This window comes from Eurosta solidaginis, chromosome 2, assembly GCF_040869045.1.
Source record: "Eurosta solidaginis isolate ZX-2024a chromosome 2, ASM4086904v1, whole genome shotgun sequence".
NCBI lineage: Eukaryota > Metazoa > Arthropoda > Insecta > Diptera > Tephritidae > Eurosta > Eurosta solidaginis.
Window position 1 is genome coordinate 69,312,005 of NC_090320.1, and position 20,423 is coordinate 69,332,427.

General features: G+C 37.6%; 1 protein-coding gene across 1 annotated transcript in view; it reads right to left on the reverse strand.

Annotated features, from left to right (window-relative positions):
- Window positions 1–3,780: 3,780 nt before the first annotated feature.
- Window positions 3,781–20,423, reverse strand: part of LOC137242180 (uncharacterized) — a 35,279-nt gene continuing 18,636 nt past the window's right edge. Inside the window, exons 2-3 of the mRNA XM_067769541.1 lie at window positions 4,482–4,926; window positions 3,781–4,394 (exon numbers count right to left, since the gene is read on the reverse strand). Of these exons, the coding sequence (XP_067625642.1) occupies window positions 3,781–4,394; window positions 4,482–4,926 (1,059 nt within the window). The remainder of the gene's footprint in view (window positions 4,395–4,481; window positions 4,927–20,423) is intronic.

The window sequence follows — 20,423 nt, forward strand, 5'->3', positions numbered from 1 at the left end:
GATAGCGTGCTTAATCGAAACTGATTTTAGCGCCTCTACCGGTGTCGCCTTTTATACTGTTCGGTTTACTCGTTGATATTTCCAGGCGGTTCTGTTCTAGAATCTACTAGTTGGTTATCTGCTATAAGTTTCTCAGCTATAACTACAGATGCACAATTTTTATAGCTTCTCTCACAGCTCATGCGCGTGTGTTTGTGAGCGACACTTCCACAATTATATTGAATATTTCAGATAAGATATCTGCATGTGTCTGTGCGCTGCTCCTCCGCTGCGTGTTCGTACATATGTGTAGACACAATTATTGGTTTATTTATGTAGATACATAATGATTGATTTATGGATGTGTATACAAGTCACTTCCAGCATCGGCTTAGAGATGGCAGTACCCCTTAGTGTTGCTAATATTCGTAACAATATAGTCCATTCACTTTGAGCTTTTTTATAGTTATTGTTCATTTACGGCGTGTTGCGCTTCATACAATTTGAATCTAGTAGTTTAGTTGAATAACTGTAACTCGAACTCAATTTCCTGCAGGCTTTCTATTTATTTTATTTTTCATACTTTGCTCTTCACCTGTGTGCGATAACGCTCGAACTTGAAAAACTGACGAAGATAAAATGAACGATTGTCTGCAATTCTCTTCCCATATGATATTTGTTACAACAAAAACATGCTAACAAAGTAAAATATGTGACCTGCTCTACAACGTTCATTGATTGCATGATTGCGTAAATGAATTACTGATTTTCAAAGGGGAAAATATCGAAAATTGAATGCCAACGATGAGGTTGAAAGGATGAGCAAAGAAAAAAATCAAAAATTCGATTCAATTCTAACGAGTTAAATGTTTTTCTGTGTGCAGAATATAATATACTTTAAAGTGGCATGGTGGCCCTAAAGATGAGTTTAATATTCTGACTTTTGATTTTACAGAGAAGATGGACGTGCAACTCATTGACTAAGATACAAAAATGTTTTCTTTCGCCTACCAGCATTTATTACCCATTTTCCCTTAGGTTGCACATGACCTCGATTGCTTAGTGTTATAAATAAATTTCTTATTTCAGACTTCAATGTCATTCAGAAAATGTCTATAAATTTTGTGCTTATGCAGACCATCACGTCGAATCAAAAGCGGCCAAAACGATGCACTCGGATAAGAGGAATTTATTATTATTATTAGGCCTGGAAGCACTGCGACCTTTGTGTAGATTTATTGTGCATGACCTTTCAGCCTAATCTTGTATGCGAAGGCTTTTAATGTATCTAAATATCTCTTCAGGCTTTTTACTTCATATTCATTGGGATTAAGAGTCACACCGCCTAGATTGGAGAGTCTTTGCCTAGCCAGAGCGACACATTCGCAGAGAATGTGAATGGGCGTTTCATCCTCCAGCTCACAGAAACGACAAATTTGAGTATCGGATAGATTTAACTTACTTAGGTGATACCGTAGACCACAACGTCCATATATTACCCAGTGAAAGTTCTTAGGCCCGCCCTGCTTAGATTAATGAGTTTGGCTGATACTTTCGTTGCCGGAAGTATAAACAATTTGGCCTGTCTTTGCCCTGGGAAGTCTATCCAATAACGTCTGAATTCCTTAGTTTCCCAGTTACTTCTAGTTTCCTGGTCTGTGCTTTTGTAGTCCACAAAGGGACTGTGGACCATAGAATGCTGCTATAGCGCCCTGCTTTGCTAGGTAATCTGCATGTTCATGACCTTCATGTCCCTGATGTCCGGGAACCCATCCTAACAAAACCTTGTTTTTGGCTCCCAGGTCATTAGTAATGCAATGATTTAAAAAATCTAGTAAACAGAAACTTGTACACACTTCTGGGTTAAAAAAAAATAATAACTTTAAATTTATGTTAAAAATCTAAAGTTAAAAAAAATTATTTATGAAAACTGCTGCAAGTCATAGTTCTTTTCCCAATATTTTCGTATACATATGCAGTGTTATGTTTGATATGTCAATAGGTAGAGCACATGACTCTGATCCGAAAAAAATCAACTTGAAATCTACCAGCGGACCGCGCATTTTTTTTAACCACTTTTAAATTGCAACCAAGTTCACAATATCCGGTATAATTTAGTTTTAAAATCAACTTTGATTGGCCATTAAAATTCAGGCTCAAACTGTCAACCGTATTATTACACAACTCTTTTCCACTATCGCAATAGAAGGTGTAAGACAAGTAGCACCTCAAAAAAATCTTCACTACTACGTGCCCATTACCTGTCATTATTTTTATTACTCCCTGAACTGTATCTCCTTTAGATAGGCCTTTCTCAGTCTCGCTATTTCGCTGGAGCATAAAAAAACTGGTTTACCTGTTTTCTTTATACCGAGAAACATTTCTAATAAAAGTGGGTAAAGCCAGTAAGAATACATGCTGAGTATATAATGTTCGGTTCCAAACGAATTTAAACTCCCATAGGTTAGGTTAGGTTGAACTGGCCAGTCAATAAAGACCTCACATAGACTGAATATGTCCTTTGTCTTGCCAGGATTTGTGACCAAACGAAAAAACCCCAATAAGATACCAGGACTTATGTTATAGAATAACTTCGTCCTCTTGGCAAGTATTGGACGTTTTCTAGGACTTGGCTGAATTGCTGCCCCTAATCCATGGAACCTGGAAGTGGCGAGCGCAGGACACGGACACAGAACGTGCTCAACCGTTTCTTCCAGCAGCTCACACTTCCTGCACTTGCTGTTACTGACGAAGCCTAACTTATAAGCAGGTGACGCCAGAAGACAGTGTTAAGTTAGTGTGCCCATCGTGAGCCTTAAGTCTTCTCTCCTCAGAAATATGTGCCACCTTGTAAGTCCAATATCTTAGGCTTTGCACATGATCCTAGAAATTTTACAGCCTCGCGCTTTTGTCACCGCTTGATGGATCATATGCAACTCCTGTCTCTTTTTAATTTCTTCCCAACAGATTGGGATACCTATCGTCGTTTCAGTGAGTGTTGCTCCTTCCTTTGCCAACTCATCGGCCTCTTCGTTACCTTCTATCCCTTTATGACCGGGAACCCAGTATAGATGTATGGTCCGGCCTGAGCGAAGTTTTTCCAATGCTTAAATGCATTTCAGAACAATCCTTGATTAAATGTTATGTGAGACTATTACCTTAATCGCCGCCTGACTATCAATATTTATATTGACGCAACTGCAGCTTAAGCACGCTTCCTCCAGAATTTCTGCTGCTTTCTTCACGGCTATAATTTCTGCCTGAAAGGCGTTGCAGTTATCTGGTAACCTGTCGGAGCTACTAATTTGTGGATCGCCGCAGTAAACAGCAGATTCGACCTATTCCATTAATTTGGAACCATCCGTATATACATGTATAGTATTTTCATCCATTTATCCACCCTAGCACCAACCCTATGGCTAAATTGTGGTCCCGAGATCTCTTTCGAAACTCACCGACGGAACCGTTTGCTCGATATTAGATGGCGCTATATGGCATTATGGCCTACACTCACTTCTTATACTCCATTACTTGTTTTTAACGTTAAACTTCTGGTGGAATTGCCCATATGTATAGAAATTAAATATTTGGGATTTTTTTTACTAAAAATAAATTTTTGTTCTTATTTGCATAATTATAATATTTAAGTTAAATCACAAATAACCGTACGTGCTAAATTGTTATTACATACACATACGATATGCACATACATAACTATATAACAAGATTCTAAAAAGTTAGTACTTTAAAATACACGATATCAAATAGGCCACAACAATTAATTAACTTTATGCAATGTAATTAAAATGGACGCAACGTGCTTAGTAACGGTTGCTGCGCAGGCGGAAATGGTAAGAGTTGAGGTTGTGTGGTAACACTGTGGTTAGCGGATGTGGTACCGTTAGGCAGCGTAACAGCGCCTGTTGTAGATGCAGCGGATAGCATGCGCATACCAGCCGATAGGGCCGTTGATAAATTAGGAATGTGTGGCTTTGCCGTTGTGCTGACCACCGCCGCAGATGGAGTGGCTGCCGTCAACGACAAAGCAGATGCCGCCGCACCAGTTACACTATTTGTACCAAACGCGCTAACAATTGACGGTGCTGTTAAACTTAGACGTGTTACACTTGGTGCTAATGATGTCGCCGCAGTTGTGGGTAAGGCCATTGGTGGCGATGAAGCGGCAATTGATGCACTACTAGTTGTTGAGCCAACCGGATAGGCTAATTGCAGCGGACGATATTGACATTTCTTGGCATGTGTACGCATATTGCTGGATTGTGTGAAGGCCTGATTGCAATTCGGATGCGGACAAACGTAAGGCTTGCAGCCGGTGTGATAGTTGAGATGTGTCTTGAGATGATGCTTCTTAGTAAATGCTTTTGGACAAATGGGACAGTTGAATGGTTTGATGCCTGCAAAATTAAAATGCAAAGGTTATTTAAAATCAATAATAAAAGTGTAAAGAAATAGCAAATATCTCGCTCTAATTGCCAACTCACCCGAATGTAGGCGATGATGCAGCGTCATATTGCTGCGATCTGCAAAAGACTTGCCGCAAACGGAGCATTGGTAAGGCTTTTCGCCGCTATGCGTGCGCATGTGTTGTTTTAGCAACATTTTCCGCGAGAAGCGTTTTCCACATTCGGCACATTTGTGCGGTTTAACACCGGTGTGTATGCGTACATGCATATTGAATGCGACACGTTGATTAAATGACTTCGGGCAATAAGGACATTCATATTCCTTTTTATTGCGATGGATTTTCATGTGGCTGCTGAGGTAACCCTTATCGTTAAATGTTTTGCCACATTCCGGACACTCAGCGGCAAATTCTTTGGTTCCACGATGCACGGACAAATGGTATTTATAGTTGCGTAGCTGTGAGAAACCTTTGCCACAGTCGGTACATTCGTAGCGTGGGGATTTGTGGGTTTTTTCGTGGGCCTGCAACAAAAAGGAAAAGGATTTAATTGAAAAGCATTGTCAAAAGTTTTTTTTGCTGATTATCCACTTTTAAATATTTGTTTATAAAAACACGGTATTGTAAATAAAAATGGATGTGTGTAGGAGGGAATTCGAGTGTAAAAACGAAGGTATAATTAGGAGAAAAAAGAGGGAATAATGGGAGGATGGGAATAAAAATTTGAAATAGAAACCGGAGTACAAGTATGAGTACGGTTGGAAGGGGAAGGTGGGGGGAAGACGACTTTTAAACTGAAGGCAGGTCAATTTCAGGGCCGTCTGACGGGTATGCAAGTTGCTTAATGTAAAAATTATATAACAGGAAATACCCTTTTCGAGTTCATCCTTTAATAATATTGTAACGAATTTTCTGCAAATCCTCTTATTTGCCCTTTTGCTGTTGAATAAACAACTCCAATTTGTAATAATGCAAAATGGCCTTTATTAAAATACTTCACAATAACACTCAAACTGTGCAACGAATAGCTTAATAACCAAACTGATAGCTTAAAGGAAACTGACTTTCAAAATAATACTGCTATTGCTCGCTAGATATCGTCTTAGTCGTAACTGCTTGACAACTCAAATCAAACTGAATTACTTCTTACTCGCTTGCCCCGCTTTTATAGTTTACGCTGCATACATCTAGGCTCTTCTAATTCCAGAACTTACCAACTATTTCGTGTGTTTATAGTTCTCATATAGTTTCTACTTGTTTACAACTATCTACTTTTCAGCGTCTCTCAGATGTATGTGAGTTTGTAGTTTACAGTCTCTCGCACACACATAGGCGTATAAGTAAATGCATCTGTATGTGACATCTCTCGGCTGCCTTATATATTTGTATACATGACCTTAGCATCGCCTTAGTGATGGTATAGCTTAGTGATGCTAATATCCGTGACAATATTTTCAAACTTGTATGAACTCGAAATTACGTCACTACAATAAGAAAAATAGAAAATTACGTCCACATTTAAATTTTTTTGGTTTTCGTAACATCCCTGCCGAAAAAATTATGAATTGCTAAAAGCAGTTATCTAAAAATTTACTATTTGCGGGATTCCGGAAAGCAACTAACTTTGAGTTGACTACTAAAAGTTAGCTCTTACCTAATTGTAAAGTCATGCTGGGTTGTAATGGCAACCACGGTAGCTGAGGAAATGAATACATTCAAATCTTAATATATGTAAGTCAGAAACAAAAAATATAGTTAGGTTAGGTTGAACTGGCCGGTCAATAAGACCTCACATAGACTGAATGTGTCCATAGTGCTACCAGAATTTGTTTGACGACTAAACGGAAGAACCACGATCCAGCACCAGGACTTATGACATAAAATAACGTCGTCTTGGCAAATACTAGAAGTTTTCTGGAACCTAGCTTAATTGCTGCCTCGAGATCTGGCAACTCTTCTGCCCCTAATAACAGAACCTTGACCTGGCGAGATTCTCATGAAATTGTATGTATTGAGTAGGATCTTGTATATTATTCCTATCCCCAAAATGGTAAGGGTGGTACACCCCTTAGACAAAAGACGAGAGATACGGAGAGATGAAGTGAGTGAGGGAGAAGCAAAGCAAGATAGAGAGAAAAAAGGGTTAGAAAAGACGGAGAGGACCTCACATAGACTGAGTGAGGCCGTAGTGTTACCAGAAGTTTATTTTAAGACCAAACTGACAAACCCTATCAAAAACCAGGACCTATGTTATAAAATAACTCCGTCCTCTTGGCAAAGATTAGAAGCCTTCTAGGACTTATGCCACTTGCTGCTTCTAAATCTGACAGGTGTATTACTCCTAATAGCTGGAGTCTTAACCTGGCAAGCACAGGGTACGAGCACACAGGTAGTGCGCGACGGTTTCTCTGCTGCTCTCTTCGCCGCAACTCTTGCAAATGCTGTTATAAGGGATCGCCATTCTATCAGCGTGCAGCTCTCCCCGCGTCCTCCGACAGGAACCTGTATACAGAATTTTCGCTTGGGAGATACTAAAAAATTGGGTAGACGGACTAACAGTGACACCTTATGATGTTCGTAGGGGACGCGCGATTCCATTGGTGCTTTGCATCCTGTTGCCCCTCAAGTGTCCTATTTCGGGGAAATTCACAATGGGCAGCATTCTGTGGGTACTACTATGGCTATAGTGCCTCGAGTTCCAACAGTTATACCTAGGAAGTCTTACGGTCGAATTAGTTGCAGAGTGACCTACATATCTGATGGTACATAGAGAGCTAGTTTAGGAGCACATTTAGTGCGTCGGTTGGACACGGCCTTTGTGCATCTGTTACCCCTCCGAGGGCTAACCGCTGTACTATATTCATTTTTTTATGTTGCATTGTTTATCCATGGCAGGCCAACATAATATGTTAGTATGACGACGTCCGTATATAGCAGTTGGTGAAAGGGTAACTTATATTTCGACTAAGACTAGTTGAACTAACGGAAAACAAACGAATTGAAAAGAACGAATTAGTGCTTTTGGGAACCAGCTTTTATCAGCCTAGAAACCGGACGGAAAAAACAACTGGTATCTTAAATCACTCATCATACCTGCCCTGAGGGACGGGAACAACTGCCGTTATTTGTTATGCAACTGTTAATATCGTCTGAGCGGTTGAGCCAATGAAATCTTCTGTGCTCACTGAAGAGATCAGCACTAGTCTTGGTAATGTTGGTGAAAAGCATATTTCAATTCCAATTTATTTATATACATATATATGTAAATATAAATATATTGCCCTCTACAGTGTGATAACAAAAAGTGCCTTTTAAATACCGAACATATTAACACTCCTACTAAACTGCTTCGATATAAGGGCTTGTATTGAGACGAGCCATATAAATCGCGTAGACACCCCTTTCAACTTCAAAGAAAGTTAGGAAGAACGTGCCTATGTATAAAATGCAATTGTGTTAATCGAAAATTGAGTAATAAATCAACGCAGAAGACTTCAATAATACAAAACAATAAAGGCAGCTTGTATTGACAAATCTTGAAATCTGTAATGCTGCCAATCTGCTTACTTAACCCCAATCAAACAATGTTATGACTGACCAAACGCATGTCTAATATACCTCATTATTTTTTTGATCTCTTCTCCCTTGTAACAGTGAGTCCGCGCAAATGCAAGTTTAGCGATCGCACCAATAAAAATGCTTCGAATATCTGCACCTGCACACAATCAAATTGCATCGACCAACCACAACAACTGTGTTCAACGGCGTTTGGTGCGCTCTTCAACACAACAGCACCTACGTCTGATGTAAACCAGTTTACTCCATTTTATAGCCATTTATGCTATTCTCCATATTTTAACAAGCATTTTAATCATTTGATAGACTCGTTTGCTTTCGTACCAACGCACATTCATACATAATGTTCATTTGCATATCACATGCGTGCAATATAAAATGGTGCTTCTTGTCACCATATACATACATACATATGTACATATGTTTGTAAGTATGCATGGAACTCCTCTTTTGACTCCACCCATACTCATAGGTAATTGAGTGTGTACTTATATGTATGAATGTATAAATGTATAACCGGTATTATTGTTTCGCTCCACCTAACTGGTTTAATCCTTAGGTCTTTATTTGGCTATCTACATACGTACATACATAGGTATGTATGTTTTTATATGCGCATATTAGACAGTTTATGATTTTTTTCTTTTTCCGTCCAATCAGACTTAAAATACCATTTGAATATTAACAAGTAAGGGCGGGACTGTCTTCAGCTGTGTATAGTGAACAGATGTAGGTACATACTACAGATATACGCTGCCGATTTGCGAAGTTTTTCACATGCCGCCGCCGAATGTCAAAAATATCGGCGCAGCGGCTCCGGCGGCGTTCCGCGCTTTACTATACTTTCTTCTCTTTTAAGACTGTCTAGGTCATTTATTGTTCATTTCGAAAATTGGTCCGATATGGTCGAAAGGGGTATCAAGGGATGCGCATCACTGCCAGTTATAAAAATCCAATTGCTAAATTTAACACTTTCTAACTGACCTTCAAGACCAGCTTAACACGGATTTCGCATCACCGAATTCAGCAAGTTATTAAAACAAAACACTTAAAGAAAAGTTACATAATAAATTTAAATGCTCACTTCGCATAATTTTTTCAAAAACTTAATAAAGAACAATGAATTTAAATAAAATGTCCTAAAATGTCGAACAAATTTTCAAATTGTCCTCAAGTTGTTAAAAAAGCAAGTTACCCGAAAAAGGTGCCGAATTTTATATCCCGATTGGCTGAAAGAATATGCGAAATCAGTGATGCGAAAATCCTTTAGTAAGCTCCAGTGGTTTAAATTCTCCTTTGTAATGATTCTCAGCTCACACTTAAGTTGCATTTATCTTCAACACGTATGAGAAGGGTTTGAAAAATCTCTTTATTTGCTGAACTATAAAATAGCGTCTGAAATCTTAATTTTGATTTTCACACTTCATCATTCAGCACCCAAGTCTCCCGGTTTGACATTTCCTATAGTTGGCGGCCCTATCCCCAACTAGTCCCTTCGAGTGAATCACATTGGCTATAGCCTATCAGACATGCTTAAATATGACCAACACGCTCCTGCTACAAATGTAAATACGTAGGCACATTTTTTAACCAGGTTAGGCTTTGTCCTTCGCAAGAACACGGAAAGTGGTGAAGCAAAAGCTTTCTCAAGACAGTGGAGCAAATGACCGAGTGGTCTACTACCCTAACGTAGGGGATAGTCGAACTAGTCTGAAAACTGAAGGAGGTCATCCATAATGAGCTCCTATATCATAAGGCCGGAAACGAAGACTATTGAAGCCAATGCATCGAACACAAACGCCTGCACATTTTGTTCCACATTTTAAAACGTTTACCCACGGTCCTTGTAACGTTTAAATTATGTAGATGCGCCAAGGACGATTTTCATCCATGAGTTACGCATTGATATCCCCTAAGACTGCTCATGATTTCGAGGGCGGCATCCTTGGCCGAATAGTTACTCCCTAACGTTTCAAGGTGTTTTTTGGTGTAGCTCGGAAGCATAGCGCGACAAAAACATCCGTCGGAAAGCCTTCGGAGCTACACCTAGAGCTTCTAGAAAAGTGACGTCGGAGAAGGTATGATTTCCTAGTCGCAGTCCTACAGCTTCTGTGCTGGCATATGTTAGAAGGGCCAGGATTGGGATGTTCGATTATTCGACTTTTTTCAAAAACCGGTTTTCCGATTATTCGAAAAATGATAATTATTCAATGTGTATTTGATACAGTTACAAACAAAAGAAAATTAATATTACTATAGAAAATCTACCACTATTATTTTTTATTTGCATTATTTTTTCTTTTAGTTTGGATAGCTTTGAAATATAAAACCTATCGATATATTCCCAACCTGTCGACTCACATAACATCTTCTGCAACACATCGTGCGAATTTTTCCCCTATAGATTCTTTTTTACCCAGAAACTTTACAAGCGGGCCGGTGGAGATTTTTCCTGAAGTGGATGGTGCGCATCCAATGTCTTTCTATTGAGCATCATGTTTTCCTATATCAATTTTGCGAACACTCTTTATATGGTTAAGCAGCGTTGAAGTTGAGGAACATTTGCAGCTTAAAATTTTGTGGCAATTCAGGCATTTGGCTTTCTCCTTTTCTTTGCGCCTAAAACATCGTCACACTCTTGAACAGATCTGATAAAACTTATTATTACGTATTACAAATGCTTAAAACAGCTGTTCTTAGTGCTACCATACAAACACATAAGCTCATACATATCTGTATTGTAGTTGCCGCTTCAATAAAAACAAGGTGATAATACAAATTACCCCGCTTTCCAATCAACAGTGATCCAGATCTCGATAAAAATTTAACATGTTGTCGTATTTCGATAAACTTTCAAAGGCCTTTATAGTCCTTGTGGAAAGCCGGTTAACCGAAGAAAAAAAACCGAGTTATTCGATATTCGAAATATTAGGATAAAAAAAAGGCCAACAAATTAAGAAAAAACCGGTTTAAAACCGGTTTGAATAAACCGGGTCGATCACCCTAGCCAGGATGCATGGTAGCGGCTGGTGTTCCAGGATTGCTACTGTTCGCACGTCGGGAATTGTACCTCCTAGAAACAGCCGAAAAAACTGAAGGCGGCCTTTGGCGCGAGCAAAAATAAGCCAGCATTGACGCTAACCGTTAAAACTGTGCCATGAGAGTCGTGACTATTAGTAGATAATTGACAGCAACCGTAAGTCGGCTTTGTGCGTGACCGCCAAGGAGCCACAAATTATTTAAAGAAATCGTGCAGACGACGGGTATTAGAGTTAGCCCAGAACATCTGCTTCGGTGAAACTACGCTACAAAATTTTGATCATTTTAAGTATTTCTCTCTGTATACTCCCGACATTTTTGGACGATTCGCGAGATTTTGAGGCAAAAACCGCGGATCTTTCCGAAATGGCCGAAACGTCGATTTCCTTAAATTACATATAAACAAAACCTTTCCCAATGTTAAAAATCAAATGTAAGGCGCGATAACCTCCGAAGAGATTTTAGGCCGAGCTTCTTTCCAAATATTATATTTGTTTTAATTTCCGCTTTACAAGCCTCCCAGATACTCATCCCCAAGTTAATGATATTGTTCCACATCGTCAAACATACCGTTGACAGCAGTATGTTTTCCTATTCATTAGTTGTGGACAATGTGATACTCTGAAATCCAGCCAATCAATTCAGAGGTTTACGACGATTACTTTGCCGGCGCACCGGCCCGCCGCCGCCGCCGATTACCTGACCGGCGTAAACCTCTAGTACATACATATCTAAGCGATTTGTAAGATAAATATAAAATTAAAAAAAAAGGTAGGTACTTGTGTGAGGATGCAAAGTTTCACATTTTTTGTGGCCTGCATGAAAAAACTATGACCATGAAACACTTCTTTCAACAATATCTGTATGACGTAAACGTAAGTTTTTGATGAAATTTGAAGCTTTTAGCCATTAAAAAAGGAGAGAAATGACAGCTTACATTGGGTATATAAAATATATACCACCGACAACAATATATGCTATATACGTAAGCATTTGGTGAAATTTTAAGCTTCTAGCTGTTAAAATGGGGCAGAAATTGCGAAAAGTTTCTTATCTGAAAAAGCGGTTGTATAGGATATATACTATATATACCACAGATCTATACAATTTTTTCAGACAATAAAAGTTGCAATATACAAAAGCATATGGCGAAGTTTGAAGCTTTAATCTAATAAATTGTGGAAGATATGACAATAATCCTCTTTTCTGAAAAATCGGTTGTATGGGGGATATATGCTATAGTGGTCCGATCCGGCCAGTTCCGACAAATATCTAATCGGGCACCTAAATATACCCATTCACCAAATTTTATCAAGATATCTCAAAAATTGAGGGACTAGTTTACATAGAAAAAGACAGACGGACATGGCTAAATCAACGCAGCTCTTCATTCTGATCATTTCGTGATCATTTCGGAATACTTATTGTTGGGTCTATCTCTATTCCTTTAAATACTTACAATTTTGAGATTCGTGACAAACCTAATATACATACCATTTCATTTTTGTGAAAGGTGTAAAAAGATACGTTGTCACAGCACTAAATACTGATCAAAAAAAATTATCGAGACAAATTTTCATCGTCGATATTGAATTTTCTCATCCATATCATGCGCAAGCTCTTAACTCCTTGGAGATTTCGATCTTCACAATAACTGACTTTAGTTGGGAGCATAAAACAAGATAAAGTTTTTTTATGTATTTTCCGACCAACTCAACCCAATTTATGTATCCGTAATGGATTTGAAGTTAGGGGTGCTAAGATTTTTTAATTCACCAAAATAGGGCACTACCTTACTTTGAATTATTTCAGTACCTAAACTGAAAGAGTGCATTAATAAGGATTCGAATATTAGAAAGTTCTAAATGCAGTTACGTCAAAAACATTTGTGCAAGAATCGACCTTCCACCTTAAGTTCAATTCTTAAATTTTCTAATACCTACTTGTATGGCTAAGAATATTCCAGACAAATAACCAGCAGCTTGAAGCGGAGCAGAGAGAATATTTCACATACATATATGTAGTTAGCAGCTAAGAGCAGAAGTTGTTACTCACACATACACACGTATATAGCTAGAAGAAAAGCATAAAATACAGATATACTACATGTATATAGCTAAATAACCATCATGAGATACAACTGTTCTAGAAGGCATATAAGTGAAAAGTCTAGACCCTAGGAGAAATATGCGAACGAGGCAACAGAGAGTATAAAAGCAGTGAAAGCTGAGGAATAACTAATCTGTTTTGATTTAAACACGCTATTTGTTGTGAAGTGAAGTATAATTGTGAAGTACTACTCCCAAAGTAGTCTAAATAAAGACCCTTTTGCAATACTGAGTTTTAAATTTTTCCATTCCACTTAGAAATTTTGTTGGATGGAGTTAGCAGCTTTAACAGCACCGTCAACGATATATTGGTATTGAATATCAGATTATAACCACGCCCACTTTAAAAAATGTCGAAAAATTGAACTGTAAGTGAAAAGTTATGAACAAAATTTTTTGATAAAATAAATACATGGATTAAGATCAGGGGTTCACTTGGATTATATTTAGAATGATTTTCCGTCGTCCTTTGTCAAATGTGATTTCGAGACAAACCGGTTTCGTCGTTGTTCATGTGTATGTGCTATGTGTCCATTCAGAACCGAGGGTGGTTTTTACTGATCGATTTGTGTGGTTGGCTGAGGGAGGTAAAAGTCAGTAATTCCAGTCGTTTAACCTTCTTTGTGGGGTTGTTGCTTTAGGGCGTTTATTGTTTTGTGTTTATTTGTTATTGTACCTGTGCGATCCATGTCTTTTAAGTTATATATCTCTGCACAAAATGCCATAAAAACGATTTCCTCCGAGTATACTAAGACGGAGCTTCTCTTTAAGTTTGCTTTAGGTTAGTTTTAATTTCCCTACAAATTGGCGTGACCAATGTAGTTATCTTATACCGACTGCCAACGGCAACTACAGGGCAGATGCATTTTCGCTGGCAATCTTCTCTTGGGAAGACCGTTTTGAAACACTTTTTTCTAACTGAATTTTTTTACTACCTTTATATTAAGTCCCTTTCATGTTTGTCCCCTCATTTCCATACGAATTTTTGACCCACGGAAAAGTCTTTTTCGGTAACTTCCCGTTGAGCTAGACACTTGATACTTAGAATATAGTTCAGGTCTGGGGGACATTACAATGCAAGTGGCGCGCGGATCGAGATCTACAGAAAATTAATTTTAAGATGGAAATTTTGCGATCGACTTTTAGCTAACTTCTCGGTGATCCAGAGACTTGAAGCTTAGCACATAGTTTGCGAGCCGCTGGCACTACAATTCGTGGAAAACAAAATGCCGCCAAGTGGCAGAAGAATCGACATAAACGAAAATCCCTGAAAGTCCCTGAAAAATCGCAGGAAATCTTGCGATCGATTTTTAAGTAGCTTCCTGATGGGCTAGAGACTTGAAACTTGGACCGTTAGTCAGAACCCGGTGAAAATGCAATATTTGATCAAAAAAATTTCGCTAGGTGGCGCATGGATCGAGATATAAAGAAAATTAGGTTTGATTTGGGAATATTTCAATCCATTTTTAACTAACTTCCCGGTGACCTAGAGACTCGAAACTTGGCACACTGTACGAGGCTTGGTGACAATACAATTTAAAGAAAACAAAATTCCACTAGGTGGCGCGCAAAGTGAGATAACTCTTGAAAACCTTGAAAAAGGAGAGGAATCTTGCAATTGATTTTTGAGTAACTTCCCGGTGAGCTGGAGATATGAAACTTGAGCCGTATGAAACAGAACCCGGTGACAGTGCAATATTTTATCATATCGATATATTAGGAAAATTAATTTTAATTTGGGAAAATTTCAATCCATTTTTAACTAACTTCCCGGTTACCTAGAGACTTGTAACTTTGCACATAGTTTGAGACCCGGCGACAATACAATTTATAGAAAACAAAGTTCCGCTATGTGGCGTGCTAATTTAGATAACTACAAATCCCTGAAAAACGAGGGGAAAATTGCGATCGATTTTTGAGTAACTTCCCGATGAGCTAGAGACATGAAACTTGGGCCGTAAGTCAGAACCAGATGACAATGCAATATTTTATCAAAAAAATTCCGCTAGGTGGCGCATGGATCGAGATATTGAGAAAACTACTTTTAAATTGGGAATCTTGGAATCGATTATCAACTAACTTCCAGAGACTTGAAACCTGAAACATGGTTTAAAACCCGGTGACAGTGCAATGTTTGATCAAAAAATTTGAGCTACGTAACGCACAAGACGAACTATTTAGAAGATTAGGCCATACCTTCATGGCTAGCCTCCTCAGTGTTGCAGGCGTTGTAGAATTCCACTTAGGAATTACTTAAATTACTAATCAAAGTTGCAATTGCCTTTTTGTAGGCAGTACTAAAAAATTGAAAATAAAAAGATGATAAAAAATTTTAAGGACTACCTTTATATAAATGGACCAAAAAATAGAAGACTATTTTTCCTTTAATACATACATAGTCTTGTTGAATTTTGACTAAAAAACTTTAACAATAGCTCTTGTAAAAGAATGACTATGTCTGTATTAAATGAAAAATTGCCTTCTATTTTTTGGTACATTTATATAAAGGTAGTCCTTAAAAATTTTTTATCATCTTTTTATTTTATTTTTTTATGCCATCAAAAATTGATTATTTCTTATGAAATTTGTTATGAACATCTTATATGAACAAATATATCTCAGAAACTATTATATAGCCAGCTACGGAACTCGATATTGCAATAAATATACAAATATATCATCTAATCTTCGTGACTTTTTCCTTTAAATGTATACTTAATATATATGTGAGTGCACACAACTGTAAATATAATGTTCGCTTTCGCCCAAACTTAAACTTCTTTACTTGTTTTCTACCAAATTCAAAATATACGATCTCATTTAAAATAAAACGTTTCTTTGATTTTGGTTAAAAATTCCGAAGTACTCTCATGGATCGGTATACTCGATACCTCTTACTGACTACGAGTATGAGCAACGATATTTTGATCGGCGCGTTTTAAATAAGTACCGGTATCGATACTTTTTCTTAAAGTTCTATCACTAACCGTATTTCAATCAGTGAACTACAAAAATTACAATTTTCTTGATTTATTCAAACACTAAAACTTGCATTCACATTCAATCATGCGAATAAACTCATATAGAATAAACTCATAATTGAATACACTCGTAATTGAATAAATTCAGCATCTGTCTTTACAAGACTCTGTTAAGCGCCAAATACACGACACGAACATTTCCGCGAACATTCCCGTTATGTCATGTTTCTGCGACCTTTTCTGTCGTGTATGGTGGTGTTTGTCAGTTCGCGCAAATGTTCGCCAAAAATCAAAATATTTTCATTTTTTGCGAACATTTGCGCGAACTGTTCGTGCGTGTATGGCGAAATAGCTCATAATCGTAGTAATATCTGAACGGAACAGACGTGCGCGGAAAAGTAAAATGGACAATAAAAAATTTCTGAGTGAATTTATTGAAATGTATAAATCTTTGCCATCATTGTGGCAAGTAAAAAGCAAAGATTATTGTAATAGAATTAAAAAGAATAATGATTATGCGACTTTAATCGAATAATTATAAGAAGTAGATCCTGATGCCACAAAGGATACAGTTATAAATGAGGGGGAATCGCTTCTCTCATTATTGTATCCCGTTTCGTTATGAGTGGCAAAATTTTTTGTAGAAGTTGGTCAAATGTTGCCTTGTTCATACGAACGTAATTTTTAAAATCATTTTGTGACGTGAATTCCAGTTCTTTAATAAGCTCACTTTGTCCAAGAACTGCTCGTTTTTTAAACCATTCTTTGCACCAAATTCTTTTTTTGCGATCTTCTCTCTTTTTTTTACACTTAATTGCCACAGCGAGCAATATTGCTGCAGCACAATTGTTGTCCGTATTCATCGCTGTCTGAAAGAGAATTAATGTTCGGCCAAAAGTTCGTATGGTGTATGGCCAAAGCTGCGAACCAGATTGCGGAATGTTCGCGGAAATGTTCGTGTCGTATATTTGGCGCTTTAGCATGATTGCGATCGAATGACCGAACACGTTTTGCGTACGATTGTATTGATCAAACGAAGGCAAGCGGAAAATAAAAGCAAAACACGAGAATTAAGGCTCTATTACTGATACTTAGCATAGACTTGACTTGGCTTGCGAACTGTCACTTACAGTGCTGTTAAATGAACATTGCATGTTACTGATTACTCAAAACTTAACTTGACTTAGAAGTTTGTTGAATTTTGATGTTCTATGTAAGTTCTAAGTGACGTTTACATTTTGAGATGCCATTTGTTTGTTTCCATTTCATTTTGACATTTTGTCATACAAATTGACATTTATTTAAAAATTAATTTCAACGCTGATTATGATGCCAGATTTTATGCGCCAAGTGGAGTATAATCGTGGCTAAGTTGCCAAGTTTACGCCAAGTCAAGTCAAGTCAAGTCTATGCTAAGTATCTTAGTATCGTTTATTTCGGCAAACAAACAGAATCGTAAGCAATGTTTATATGTATGCTTATATGTATGTTTATATGTAGCTTGTAGCCGTGACGTAAGGGCAGAAGAATCATGCAAATATTCAGACGCATGGAGTTTTCATATTTGCCTTTTCATTCCGATGAATGTAGCCGCCGTTGAGGCAAACGAGCAAACGCCTGACTGAATTGATTGTATTCACGAATGCACTAAGTTGATTGATTTTAAATCAATGTCGATTATGTTCGTTTAAGCAAGTTGGATCATTGAACACGATCATCATTGTGAATGATAACTAAGTGTGATATCTTCTGCATAGACGTCAAAATTCCAAAGTGATTGGATCACCTGATTTGTAATTGATTATCGCTGTCTCATTCTGTATCTCTTTCTATCACCCGCTGAAGATAGGCGCCGCCATATTGAACACCCTGTCAAAACGCTAAAAAGTAGGCGTATTGAACATCCTGTCAGGCAGTTGACAGATAAGATATCACACTTAGTCATCATTCACAATGACGATCATGTTGCCGAATGTAATCGAACGTTGTGGTGTTCGATTTTTGCAGTTCATTGATGTCAATTGCTGGTTTCACTTATTGGTAAATGGTCGGGCAAATGCATTTGACGTTGGATGATACGTTGTTTTAATTGATATGACGAAGTTTGTGGTCACCTAGTGAAAACTAAGCACAGATCTGAAGCGAATCTCAGAAAAATGATATCAAATTGAATCAAATCAATTTGGATATTGGGATTTGAAATTGCTCTCTTTGATAAAGGGGTAAACTAACCGTTTCAGAAATATATAACTTTTAAGCTAAAAGCACATAAACAATTTATTAAGTATACCGTTAGTTTAATTCACAAGGACGCTAACCAACAAATTTGAAATCTTACAGGAGAAGCAAAATTCATTTTTCTTTCACATTCATTACATGAAAAGTTGCTTTTCATAATAACGGAATGGGAGAGGTTATATATTGTGGCGAATATTAGCATCACTATGCTGTTCGTAAATAGTCACAAAAACAAAAGCAGCAAGCAGCCATACTTATGTAAATGAACACGTTAAAGCAAGCAGCCACACTTATGAACAAGGTGACGAAGAAATATTCCACACACATAACCAGCAGTTGAAGCAGAGACATTATTTCACTCTCATATTTGTAGCCGGCAGCTAGGAGCAGAAGTTATTACTCACACATACACACGCATATGGCTAGAAGAAAATTATAAACTACAAATAAACATGTATATAGCTAAATAACCAAGCATGAGATACAACTGTTCTAGAAAGCATATACGTGAAAAGTCTAGACCTTAGGAGAAATATGCAAACGAGGAAACAGAGAGTATAAAAGCAGCGAAGCCTGAGGAATAACTAATCAGTTTTGATTTAAAACGCTATTAGTTGTGCAGTGAAGTACAATTGTGAAGTACTACTCCTAAAGTAGGCCAAATAAAGACCAATTAGCTATACCGAATATTGGAGTTATTTATTCGACAGTTCAGCGTTTCGAACGTTAGCGGAAGGTGCAAAATAAGCGGATTCCCCTAGAATTCGTTACAATATTAATAGTGACTGTATATGGTCGTGAAAGAAAAAGGTCTGTTGAATTTCAAGAAGGGCTAAAAATTATTAAAAATAAAACGTGTTAACGTCAACCAAATTACAGAAGCTGGTATACATACATTTTCAATATATTTTGAAATTTTAAATGTTTAGTGGCGCTTTCCTTCACTTGAGGTTTACGTTCTACATAAAAACATTGTTGGATGAAGTTAGCAGTTTCACCGCGTCGTTGATGATATCAAAATGTTTATAGTTGAAACTGCCAGAAACAGGTTAGAAATTACAAACAGAATAGATATTTTATCTACTACCACACCTTTTTTCATTATCCTAAAAAAGTTTGTAAAAATTTTGGGAAAGCAATATATATTTTTTTTAAAACTGTCTAATGTTTGTACATATTATAGTATGGATTAATCTTGTGTGCAAAACGTTTTTTAATGTAATCAGCTCGTGTGTTAAATTTTCGGGTTATTGGGTAGCAAACAATTTAAATAAAAAAATAATAATAATAAATAAAAAACAAGTAAGGAAGGCTAAGTTCGGGTGTAACCGAACATTACATACTCAGTTGAGAGCTGTGGAGACAAAGTAAGGGAAAATCACCATGTTGTAAAAAGAACCTAGGGTAACCCTGGAATGTGTTTGTATGACATGTGTATAAAATGGAAGGTATTGAAGAGCATTTTAAGAGGAAGTGGGCCATAGTTCTATAGATGGACGCCATTTAGGGATATCGCCATAAAGGTGGACCAGGCCTGACTCTAGAATTTGTTTGTACGATATGAGTATCAAATGAAAGGTGTTAATGAGTATTTTAAAAGGGCGTGGGCCTAAGTTCTATAAATGGACGCCTTTTCGAGATACCGCCATAAAGATGGACCAGGGGTGACTCTAGAATTTGTTTGTGCGATATGGGTATCAAATGAAAGGTGTTAATGAGTATTTTAAAAGGGCGTGGGCCTAAGTTCTATAGATGCACGCCTTTTCGAGATACCGCCATAAAGATGGACCAGGGGTGACTCTAGAATTTGTTTGTACGATATGAGTATCAAATGAAAGGTGTTAATGAGTATTTTAAAAGGGCGTGGGCCTAAGTTCTATATGTGGACGCCTTTTCGAGATATCGCCATAAAGGTGGACCAGGCCTGACTCTAGAATTTGTTTGTACGATATGGGTATCAAATGAAAGGTGTTAATGAGTATTTTAAAAGGGCGTGGGCCTAAGTTCTATAGATGGACGCCTTTTCGAGATACCGCCATAAAGATGGACCAGGGGTGACTCTAGAATTTGTTTGTACGA